We start from the raw sequence: 12,670 nt of genomic DNA, 5'->3' as shown, positions 1-12,670 counted from the left end.
GTCTCATGCTTGGTGTTACAAATTTAATGACCGGGGCCGTACTTTAGGTTGTCTGTCTTAGCTGTGTCGAACTACATATATGGGTGAGCGTGATATACTCTCACTAATAATAGCAATGTCATCAACGAATCTCATCACTGACATCATTTAAACCCACTCTTAAAATATTATTATGCTGAGAAATAATCTTTAGGAAATAATTTCGAAACGTTGCGGCGTTTGCGAGTTAATTAGCATTGAAGTTAGACAATCAGCTGTTACTGTAAATTGTCCTCACAACGTAGACGACAGAGCATAAGACTGGTCAGCCTTTCACTCGGTTCAGTCCTTTCTGTCGATCCCCGTTCAGTTTTTGTATCGCTCTGGTGTTGATTTTCGGCATTCAAATGAAGAACAGGTTTGGCGACACCGTTAGTGGTGAGTCGCTTCAATTTATAGACAAAAATGCCTATTTGGCTACCTTCAAGGCTAATTAACTGAGAAACGGCGCAGTATATCGAATTTTTTTCTTAACAATTATTAATCAGCCCAACCTACCCCATAAGACCATTCCTGAATGGATCAGGAGTCCACTATACGTAGGAGGCGGCTACACTGCTAGCAGATGCTATGTAGCGTGGACTGGTCGATTTTTTAGGTTAGAGGATCTCGGGGAAACACAAAAAGGGCTTCAGTCACAGTCAAAAAGGGTGCAGACCGAACACAGGAAGAAAGTAGATAGAGGTACCATCGGCATAACAGTTGTAACCCGTCGTAGCTGTGTTGGGAAAGTACCAGAGCTCCAAGAGGGAAGCACTAATGCTCAAATCGTTGTGGTACTGAAAGGTGGCTAAAGCCTAAAATAAGCTCAGCCGAAATTTTTGTAGAAAACCTAACGGTGTTCGGAAAGGATAGACTAAACACGGTCGGCGGTGGCGTGCTTTATTGCTGTTACAAGTAGTTTACCTTGTCACGAAATTCAAGTAGATAGCTCCTGTGAGTTAGTAGGAGCAAACGACATTATTGGCAACCGCAATAAAATAATAATCGGATCCTTTTACGGTATCCCATTTCTGATGATACTATTGCTGAAAGATTCAAAGCGAACATGAGTTTGATTTCAATCACGTACCATGCTCATAAGAGTATAGTTGGTGTTGACTTTAATTTACTCTCGATATGTTGGTGAAAATACATGTTTAATTCCGGAGATAAGCATAAAGCGTCATCCGAAATTGTGCTAAACGCATTCACTGAAAATTACTTCGAGCAGTTAGTTATTGAGCACTCGTGAAAAGTAAAAGGTAGTGGAAACACAATTGACCTCTTAGCAACACTTAATCTTGAGTTAATAACGAGCGTCAAAATGGATACAGGGATTAGTGAACGTAGGGTTGTCGTAACGAGACTGGATATTGTAACCCCCAAATCCTCCAAAAATAAACGAAAAATGTACCTATTCAAAGAAGCAGACAAAAATGAACTTGACGCCTTCTGGTTCAGACTATACCAATTAGGTTCCTTTCAGAGTATGCTGATGCAGCAGCTCCATACTTAACAATCATATACAACCGTTCGATAGACGAAATATCCGTTCCCAAAGACTGGAAAGTTGCACAGGTCACACCAATATTTAAGAAAGGTAGTAGTAGTAATCCACTAAATTACAGGCAATCTGAGCAGCAGTCTTTAGTTGTTTGCAGATGACCCTGTCGTTTATCGACTAATAAAGTCATCATAAGATTAAAACAAACTGCAAACCGCGCTGAAGTTACGGTTGCAGGTTCGAATCCTGCCTCGGGCATGCATGTGTGTGATGTCCATTGGTTAGATAGGCCAAAGTAGTTCTAAGTCTAGGGGACTGATGATTTCAGATGTTATGTCCAATTGTACTTATAGCCATTTGAACCATGGTCATTAGAGACGGAGCACAAGCTCGTATTGCGAAGTGATGGAAAAGGAATCGGTCACACCCACCCCTCCTGATCAGAGTAAGCGTCTAATTCCAAATCAGGAAAGCTAAATGGGAATTCGAACCGTCGCCTTCCGAATACGATTCCAGTGTTCTACCAGAGCGCCAACCTGTTTTTCTACAGAGCATTACTCCTAATGTTATTTATTCACCAATGACGTGGCCTGTGTAGTAGTCGATTTGCTAACGTTGCGTTTTCTGTTTTGTAATTTCCTTGCTCACATCCACGGTTACATCTAAAGTGTTTGCGACTAATGTTACGTTCCTGGCCTTTCCGTTCTTTTCTCACCCAATTAGTTTGCTTTTGTGGCCTAATTCCATGTGAGTACTGACACTGATTGTACAATCAAACGAAGGATGTGTGTCATAACTGGTTGTTTTCACGGTATTCATTAATTCCATCACTGCAACTAATCAGCTCTAAAACCTAAACAGTAGTAGCATCGTGATACAAACAATAGGAAGAAAGTAGTTTTCTCTTCGTAATTAGTTGTGGTTCACCTAAAGTGCATTATCATTCAACTTGTTCTTATTCCATTAAAAAACGCCTGTTAATGCAACGAGCGAAAATATTTTTGGATGACTTTACATTTCTATGCAAACATTTCCGTATTAACATGTATGTTTCTCATATTTTTCTCATTTCTTATTTGGTCATTAGTTTAGAAGAAGTCTGCTGTTTATGAGCTTACACACTATTGTTTGTTATCAACTACGTGGCATTTTTATTAGTGTCCTAAACATGCCTTTGCGAAAAAAAAAGTTGCACGACGACAAAAATTTGTCAGTGATATTTGTTTTTGGTGCTTATTCCATTTCTGAACACAATGGTGTGTGTTTTGCGTGTCATAGGCCAGAAACATAAGTTGAAATGTCACTCGCTGTGGGAACAAATTTTTTATTATGTGATTACAATTCAGGCGAGAGGATGTCATATGAACTTCAGTGTTTTTGTAGTCCCTCATTTACAGTTTGCAGTGGTCGTATTAACCGTATCCTACGATTCTTCATCTGACGAGGAATCGCAAAAAGAAAAGAGAGAGATCGACATATAAGAAAATATCTGAATGGCATAAGGGATTAGAGGTAAATATTAATAAAAATGGTGAAAGACACAACATCTTGTTAATTATTTTTATTTTCATAAAAAGTCAATTTATAGAAAATACAACACACTTAGAAAAATCACAGCCATCTTATAGATAATTTTGTGTATATACTTCAGTATCACTTTCATTTGATATTAACTTACACTGACTTTGTGCTACCACCGAGTGAGTTTATTACAAAGAACGACTTGCTTGAGAGGTAAAAGAGCTCCTTAAATGATAGTAGTAATTATTTATCATAACTTATTGTTAACTGTATATACACCAACATCATAGAGTTTAAAACAGCTTCTGGAAATTTTTCTCTCGAAACAAATCGTTCTTCACATCAATACATGAGAATCAATACCTAGTTTCATTCCAAAATAACAACAGCATTCAGTTCATAAAGCATTATAAGAGGTTTGTCACTGACTGCTAATTAAACACAGTCTAAAATGACATTTCATTACAGAGAAATTTTCTCCTTATTATTAATATATACAAATATATACAAATTGTTTCCTACTGACTTACGGAATGTATTTCTAGGGATATTATCTGAGTCCTATAGTGAAATCCATTTCTACTATCTGCTTTAAATATCATATGAGAGTTCATTTTTTCCAAGGTAATGGGATTTTCCAAGTTGCAATCTATATGGTACGGTCTGTTAACCATAAAGTAAAATTTCTTAAGGATGTGTTGCAAGTTTCATTAGACAGTTACAATATCAAGAGGCGGCAGGAAACAACTTATAACAAAAGGTGGACTTAATAGGACTAATACTCAAATATTTGGCACAAATATACAGTGATCACAACCATTCAGACTCTTAGGCCGTATTTGTTATTCATTATTGTTGAGAAGTAACTGATAAAATTAGGCGTAGACAGCGGTCGATTTGAAATTAGACCCGATATCTATCAAGTGTCGCAGTATCTGATGTTTTCATACTGTACAAAACAAAGGAGAAATTAGACATCTGTTTTGTATCCAAAGACTGTTGAGTATATCATGGAATGTAAATACTATACGAGAAAAAATTAGTGCCACTTGTTTTCATTTGGAAGTGACGGCAACGAATGTAAAACATTCGGCAAAATTGACATACGAGGCCTTCGTCAGAACGTCATACGAGCAGTAGGGTACGTGTGGGAGAGGCATCTGGGAACAGCCCGTAAGAGGGTGAAGATGGTATTTCCCGTTATCCTCTTGTTCTTCTTCCCACCGTACACCTAGGGAACGCTACTCCTACATTCTCCTTACCCTCTCAGACCGTAAAGAAACCAAGGCGGAGTGAGGGAGAACCAAAACGCTAGGCAGGGCTGGCCCGCGCATCGGAATCCGCACGGTTGGCGCAGGGGGCGTCGCGAGGGCAGACCCTGCCCGCGGGCAGCGCCGCGCAGCTACTGGCAGGCCGACGTCGACCGGACAGCCGGAAGAGGTTCAAGAGTGGCCGCCGCCGGCGGCCGTCCCCCGGGAGAGTCACAGCGAGGCGGTGGCCGCGAAGTTGGGCCGCCGGCTGAGGACGCGCGTGCGGTGCAGGTCCGACTTGTGGAACTCGACGACGGTGCCGCCGCCCACGGGCAGCGGGGGCGGGTGCTGCTTGCCCGCCGCGGAGCCGATCAGCGTGCCCAGCATCTTGGAGACGGAGAACTTGCGCGCCTTGGGCTGGTGCTGCTGTGCTGCGCGGCACTCGGCCAGCAGCGAGTCGAAAGCTTGGTAGAGACCGGCCGTGTTGTCCACTGCGGACACCTCGTAGAAGGCGCAGCTGCCCTCAGAGGCGGCCTTGCGCCCTTCAGACTCCTCCACCTGCAACACAACCAAATAATTTTGCGTTACAGGACATTGAACCAAACGTATAATGGAAAATGTACATCTAAATAATCAGCAACCAGTTACGTAAAAGAATTTTAATTTCTTAACAGGTTTCGGACTTAGTACCCTTCCTCAGGAAATGATAGCTATCGCACTATTTTCTAGTGTCAACAATCATATGCATACAGCATAAATCACATTGGGAAAGGCACTGTGTTGTGCGCATCTCGTTGTTGACACTCGTAAATAAAACCTTCTGAAGAAGGGCACTAATTGACAGAAAGTTCAAGGTTAAGAAGTTAAATTTCTTTCATGCAGCTGGTTCCTGGTTATTTCCATAAAGACAACTACAGTTACAGAAGGTGAATAAAGTATTAAATAGCCAAGACTGTACAAATGAGCAGCCTCAGGTTCCACCTTATTCGATTAATTTGAACATTTTCACACGTCTCACACAGTATCTGGAGGCAACATCTTACACGTTTGAACCTCATTAATTCCATATGGACTATTGTACATGGCTTCAAATTTCATTATCGTGCCACCTGCTCGATCACTATCTAAGGATTTTCGTGTCTGATACGCGTCTAGATGATTACTCTCAGTTCACAATTAAATATCCAGTAGAAGGTGCATGCAAACACTCCCAGACTTTCTTTATACATGCGAACTTCGACCATGCTGGATTAATTGCAGCCGGCCGGGATGGCTGAGGGGTTCTAGGCGCTTCAGTCTGGAACCACGCTACCGCTACGGTCGCAGGTTCGAATCCTGCCTCGGGCATGGATGTGTGTGATGTCCTTAGGTTAGTTAGGTTTACGTAGTTCTAAGTCTAGGGGACTAAAGACCTCAGATGTTAAGTCCCATAGTGCTTAGAGCCATTTAATTAATTGCAGGTCAGCAACTTGTGTTATCAGTACAAAGGAAAAATAGCCAAAGTTCGAAATTTCACTTTTATTTACTTGATGACTAATTTTTGGTCGGGAACCAGTTTCTAATCATCTAGATTATCGAATTAGTACTTCCTAAAATATGAGAACTATGTCAAGATAATAAACATACTCGCATAAAGAAGTGCAAATGAGCAGTATCCTCTTTAAGCGTTCTTTTCCACTTTTGTTATATATATATATATATATATATATATATATATATATATATATATATATATATAGTTCTTATATTTTGGCCAATACCATTTTGACTGTGTGGGTGATCTGAACATGGATTCTTTCCCGAAACTAATGGTCAGGTAAAAAAAAAACTAAATTTCCAATTTCGTTATTTTTCTGTAGTATCTTTATATCTGTTGCACTTCGTCTCGGGATCTTTGGCCGACATTTGTTTAGTTAGTTTGCAGCCGTTTTGCCAGTGAAAGTGGCTGGCATTTTCAAATATTCACCCTCCATTGCTAGTGGCAAACTGGGAGGTGAATCTTTGACAGTGCTAGCCACGCCTCCTGTCAGAACGTAAGACAAATCAATAAACAAATATCGTCTCACAATCTCGAGACGAAAGCCAAGAGGCAATACTTTTATGAGAGGCCACGAAAGCCTCTACAATTTTGTATTTTACTACTGTTTCACTAGCTTGGGTGAAATCTTATGAGGGAATAATGAATGCCCAAATCTTTTCGTTCGAGTTCTGATTTCTCTCATTTTATTATGATGGTTACTCGTCACCATGTACCTGGGACTCAAAAAGGTATTTTGCCATTCAGAGAAAAAAAAGTATTGAATCAGGTTTGATTCCATAGGGAGCCTTATGCGCCCAGCGAATGTACAAATATCAAACAGTAAGGGATTCAGCAATCAGTTACAATGGTATTTACTGCATATTTACTTTTCATTCACTTTGTGGTGATCTTCAGTGCAGTAAATGTTAAGTTAAAACATTAAAATCACTTGTATATCAACATAGTCCAAAATGGAGTATCCATGTCAGAGGTTGAGCGCATGCGTGTTTGAACTCAACCACTGACATGAACAGTTCAGTAGGGACTATGTGTATATACAAGTGTCTACAATGTTTTAACTTACATCTTCCGCAGTGAAGATAGCCACACAGTGACGAAACCTAGATACTAAATCTAGATGCAGAAGACATCATTGCGACTGATTGCTGTACCATTTACTACTTGAATAGTGACTTCGGTTTCATGAAAATATCTCGCCTCAACGAAAACGCCTTTGTTTTAGCGGTTACCACCTAAACTACCTCATCATATCCGTGATCCTCTCTTCTACACTTCACGAAAATACAAAAAAGACCTACTATTCTTTGTACTTTTTAGATGTACTCCGTCAGTCCTATCTGCAAGGAGGCCCATCTCACGAAGCAACATAGCAGAAGAGGTAAGAGAAGTCCAGTATAGGTATGTAGTCTCTATAGTAAGCTTGTTGCACCTTATAAATATTCTGCCAATAAAATCAACGCTTCCGTTCGTCTTCTCCAGAACATTTCCTAATACATGGTTCCAATTCGAGTTGATCGAAATCACTTGGAAACTTGTTTTGCTTTTCTGGTGGTCTTACAGGACGGTAAGGAACGGGAATCGTACAGTCGAGGATCTCTAACGCTTGCTAGGGGAACGTCAGGTACAACTTCAGTTCCGTCAATAACTGCTAACTGTGACCTTCCTGATAGGAAATCATGGACCGAACCACACAGCTCAGACTATCAATCATAGGGTTGCAGTTTTATTACAAATCACCTGCGACGAATGGTGTCAAATGCTTTTAGATATCAAAAAATGTTGAACCAGTTTAATATTCCCTCTCGACAGTACTCATTTCCCTGTGTGAACAGAGAGGCAGCTGTACTTCACGTGAACTGTGTTCTCCGATTTCGTGTCGATTATCGACATGGGCCGACAATTTAGTGAATGAAATTTATTTTCTTCCTAGTGTTACCTGAGCAGCCTTTCAATATCGAGATGTTTTATTAGCTTTCATGGCGCTTTATTAAACATCCTATTCTAGTTACGACAGGGCTTCTCTTTAATTCCACACTATGCACAACTACGCACAATAAACTGGTATTTCCGGTAAGAAGCTGTTAAAGTTCAAGGAATGTCATTCAGTGCAGTCCGGAAAGCACTCCTTTCTGACAGTGTATATCGACGTATTTACAAGCGGAAACTGATACTGTATCGCTCTGAAATTTGGCTTAAACTCACGAGAGTACTGAACTGCTATGTGGCTGCTGCTGTTAAGACGAGAGTGTGGCGGCGACGGAATGCGCGAGGCAGTGACGAGCGCCGACCAGCCAGCTCACGGGGGCCAAAAATAACGACTGGCCGAGCGCCTTCGCCACAGAAGTCTTGTGGTGGGAGGAGACTCGGTGGAAGAGAGGGAGGGAGGGAGGGGGTTCAGATGCAGGGGCCGCGCATTCATAGAGCCCCGAAGGTCGGGCGACTCCAGGTACAGCCGAACCTGCCGGAAACCCAAACACCGCAAGCGGGCTAACATAACAGTCCTTGAGCGACGCGTAAATCATCTGGACGGTGGCAACGTTATCTGAACTGTTGAGATACTGCGTTACTTAGTGTGGGTGTAATGCATCTATCACCAGAAACTGTCTTTCTTCTGAAGACATTTCCATCAAGTGAACCTGCAGGATTATTCTGGATATATGAGGGTGTCTATGTGTATGTTACGAACCCTTTAACATTATCTTTAATTTAGAACTGCCCCCCCCCCACCCAGACTTGAAGGATCATACTCAGCTGTTATATCGATTACAGTCATCTTCTAATTGTGAACGTAATTAACGCTCTGTGCATAGCTTCTACTAACAATAAAAATTGTTACAGTGAAATGCTTGCATAGAATCTTCAACAACTACAGAGATTTCAAGTGACAAGTAATTCTGAGCAGCTTCTGTGTACTTCTTGGGCTGAAGATGCTTCGTAATATCAGAGGAGTCACCATTTACGTCAAAGTCCTGCCACAAAGGGGTGTTTTAAGGAACTCTTAAGCCAATTGCCGACGGGTAACATCCTCAACAACAGTCGCTGTGTCGACAAATGAATGCGCCATCATTTAAACAAGAGTTTGCTGGGCATGGCCACACTTAAAGGCGACTTGTAGTCTCACCTGTCCCTCGACAATATACATTGTTCACCTGTCGAAATATCGGATGTTGTCAAAGACGCTAGCTGGTTGCCTTCGCGTAAGTTATCTGAATTTTCGATATGGCGGGAGAAATGCAAGTGTTCAGGTAAAATTGTATCCACGGAGACTGAAAATTATTGAGGTTAAAATGGTCTAGCCGTTCAAGGTTCCATGCGGTCATTTCACAAGAGTAAGTGCTGACTTTCACCAGTAACATGGTAAGCAAAAATATCTCACCTTTCTTATTGTTCTTCACAACATAAATGGAAGTCCTGTTACCACTATTTTACTGAATATTACTGTCCTTCATAATTTAATTGTCAAGGTTGTTCTTTATGTTGGTTACAGTTATTATTATTTCAAGTAATCTCCTGCTACAGGAAAGGAAACATACTGTCAGAGGAGAACAGTGCCTACAGGTCGGTGTCTGGCTTAGGCCTAAGCTAGACACCGGCCTGGGGGGCAGAGTGCTGTAGAGTGGAGTACTGACCTGCCTGAGGTGCTCGAGGTCTGCCTTGTTGGCCAGCAGAGTGGTGGGTCGGCCTGTCTTCAGAAGCCGCTGGAGAGCCGTGTGAGCGTACTCGAAAGACTGCCGGTCCGTGATGGAGTAGACGAGCACGCACGCGTCCGACCACTCCACCTGCTCCACGGGCAGCGGGCTGTCGGTCTGCAACAAGGACAGCCAACCGAATCAGTAAACTCCGCGAAACCATTGATCGTACATCTATGCAATGCGACCGAGCCAAAAAGCTTTTCATTTCGGTTCAAAGTAAAAACGTTCATGTTGAATGACTCATTACTGCTGATTACAATGTATTAGTGAGTGTCGCAACTCACCGTTTCGCCAGATATGTCGACGATCTCGACATCAATCGGTGCGTTGTTCACCGTAACTGTCTGGCGATACAACAAATCTGTAACAAGGAAAGAAACACGTTGTTGTAACCCGTTTGAGTTGTGACAAGTTTAGACTAAAGTATATGTAAGCTGGAATAGGTGTCCTACGAGGCTGTTAGCTTCCGTCTGATAACGTTAAATACAATTATACTCTGAAAATTGGTAAAGATAGTGGACTTAATTTTAAATGCTAACATGTTAATAAAACAGTATATACTTCTTCATTTCATGATTGACTGTAACACACACTAAGTCTTGTGAATATATTCAAAGAACTTAGTTGTCGCCTTAAGAAGTTAAGTATTGGATTCGTTCTGAATAACAAAATATGTTTATTTCTAGTTGCAAGTCAGCTCCGTGCCGTAAGTGGCGTACAACGTAGCAAACTGTAATACACCTTTCAGTTTCATAAACGTTAGAAGCAATGCACTTTTTTGGAAGCTACTGTAACTATAACCAACGAATGCAGGTAATTAATTCATAATGCAACTGGTGAAAGTTATTATGTATTAGATAGAACATATGTAATTTATTGCAAGTTTGAAAGTGGGCAGCACAGTATTTCTTTACTCACTCACCTGTATCAGACCGGTACTCGCCGATATATCTCTTGGTCAAATAGCGCACCGTCAGGGCTGCAACAACAAGGGATAATGTAATCATTAGCTCTAAATAATACTCCACTTATTGTTTGTAAAATAATCGTACAGTAACCAGTTTCAGAGTCAACTACTGATTTCTTTATAACTTTTCAGAAATGGTTGTCGTTAACAATAGAGTTAGAGAAGGAAGTGCGTTGCCGTTTCGTGCAGACACCCACCTGATTTTCCTACGTTGGCCTGGCCGAGCACCGCGATTCTGACGCGCGGAGCTGCGTTCTTCTCTTCTGTCTTCATGCTGATGAATGGGATGGCGCAGCACCTGCGGAGGAACAACGCAGAATCCGGTTAGCGCCGGCAAAACAAGCGTGGCCAACTGGCCTCGGAAAAATAAAATAACACCGCCCTACGCGCCAAGACAATTGTGAGAATTGACGATTTAGAACCACGTACTCATTGTAACAATTTCAGCAGACGAAGGTTAGTTCATACGAATAGAGATGCAGACAAAAGCTTAAACACGCAAACAGTCAGCTGTGACACCTCCTTTAAGTCTGCAAGTCTCGTATAATACTTTATTAGTAAAACACGGTGCCCAAAGATAGCAATGGAATTATTGGACGTCAGCAAAAGCACCCACACTATAGATGGCGAAATTCATGTTTTACATTACCAGCAAAACAAGTAGAAAGTGCCCACAGAAAGCAATGTAATTGCACATATAAAGAAAACACCGACCCTTAATGTAGTGAGTGTCGTATTTTACTTGTTCTTCATTATTAGCAACACCATCTTAAGAGCCTGACGAAAACAACGGAATTGGACGTATGAAGAAAGGAAAATATGCTTCTAATTTATGTCGTACTGAAACTGTGTGCAAGAAAAGAAAGAAATCAAAACAATTTTAACTCATCAGAATGCCGTACTGATTCGGTACAAATTAGCCCTGATACTTCATACACTACTAAAAACTACTAAGCCCCGAAAAATGTCTACAGTGCCTGAGACACTTAACAGTTAGTTACAAGGTTCTATCAGGAAGCAAATTATGGACTTGTTACAGCTCACAACATCAGTAACTAAATGAACTGAGTACAGAGTTGTATTCACCGCTATACTAATCACGTAGCACAAACAGTAATAACGTTCTGTGAAAAAACTGACTGAAGCTGGTACTTACAAATGAATCGCTGAGGACGAGATGGTGATCGGCTTGTGGTGTGACGAATTCACGACGAATTCCCGGGCGCCCGTCAGTCAGCTCAGTCCACGCGGCAGACTGACAGTGGTGGTAGGCAGGTAGCGCTAGCTGGCTCGGTCTGCTGCTTCAGGCAATCCGAAGAGCACACAAGACACAGGCGGCAGGCTAACTGGAGCCGAGCGCGCCCGCGCGCTGCCTTTTAATACTTCATCCGTTGCCATGGCGACAGACGGTGGGCCCCGTGGGAAGGGATGGAGCGGCGCCTGGGCTGGCGCATGCGCACAGCGCCGGCTGCGTCGCGGCCGCGTTACACAACAGGTGGGGGTGGGGCGGGCGCCGAGCTCCGCGTCGCGACGCCCGGAACAGCCAGATGCGCGCCGACTGCCGCCGGCGTCGCTTGAGGGGATCGCTGTTCGAGGCAACGTTAGCGTCGATACGAACAGTTCTCAAATACAAGAAAGCTCTCTTCCCATTATCCCAGTCCACCTCATAGGGAATCTTGTAGGAATCACAAATCTTACAGGCGAGATGGGACATCTCTTCAAGAATGAGACAGATTAAAGTTTCTTATTCAATGTGGTTATTAAGTGACATCAGTCTTGCATCAGTTACACCGTATTTTTAGTAAAGTACATTTTTATGTACACTGTCAGCTGCTGTAGAAACGTTAGTGATATGTCAAGTTTCGGTCAGTGTGGTTCACCTTCTGCTACTGGGCAAAATGACTGCTTAGGATCTTGCTTTGGTGTATTAAAATGGTAGCCCTAATATTGACTTAAATATGTAAAGATCTGTATTTGTTTTATTTTTGACATATCATGTAAGTACAGTTCCTTGCCTTTTCAAAGCAATATCACGATAACTATGTTTAATACCTCGTTAAGTAATATGATAAGCCAGTACCAAAATGTGATCCATACACACTGAAACTCTTAACACTATTTAATTATGGTTTTACAACAATTATGGTCTACATGAGCGTGTGCTCCATTAAACTT

The 12,670-nt window shown here is 41.9% G+C and overlaps 1 protein-coding gene across 1 annotated transcript; it reads right to left on the bottom strand.

The window, feature by feature from the left end:
• Nucleotides 1-3,071: 3,071 nt before the first annotated feature.
• Nucleotides 3,072-11,846, bottom strand: LOC126336705 (ras-related and estrogen-regulated growth inhibitor-like protein). The gene is made up of 6 exons (XM_050000670.1): nt 11,652-11,846; nt 10,693-10,793; nt 10,451-10,507; nt 9,813-9,889; nt 9,466-9,642; nt 3,072-4,854 (listed from the first exon to the last, which is right to left on the bottom strand). Exons 2-6 carry the CDS (start codon nt 10,766-10,768, stop codon nt 4,528-4,530), a joined length of 714 nt encoding a protein of 237 aa, XP_049856627.1. The 5' UTR covers nt 10,769-10,793; nt 11,652-11,846; the 3' UTR covers nt 3,072-4,527.
• Nucleotides 11,847-12,670: the final 824 nt, after the last annotated feature.

This window comes from Schistocerca gregaria, chromosome 2 (genome assembly GCF_023897955.1).
Source record: "Schistocerca gregaria isolate iqSchGreg1 chromosome 2, iqSchGreg1.2, whole genome shotgun sequence".
Classification (NCBI taxonomy): Eukaryota; Metazoa; Arthropoda; class Insecta; order Orthoptera; family Acrididae; genus Schistocerca; species Schistocerca gregaria.
The sequence above is the reverse complement of the archived record's forward strand: the minus strand, read 5'-3'. Positions and strand labels throughout refer to the sequence as shown.

What these genes read in the sequence shown, in the direction of transcription:
- LOC126336705 (XM_050000670.1), bottom strand. Translation starts at nt 10,768, where the DNA reads ATGAAGACAGAAGAGAAGAACGCAGCTCCGCGCGTCAGAATCGCGGTG. An exon ending in GGCCAACGTAGGAAAATCAG is followed by an intron (nt 10,508 to 10,692) that starts GTGGGTGTCTGC and finishes TTGTTGTTGCAG; the next exon opens with CCCTGACGGTGCGCTATTTG. An exon ending in CGAGTACCGGTCTGATACAG is followed by an intron (nt 9,890 to 10,450) that starts GTGAGTGAGTAA and finishes TCCTTGTTACAG; the next exon opens with ATTTGTTGTATCGCCAGACA.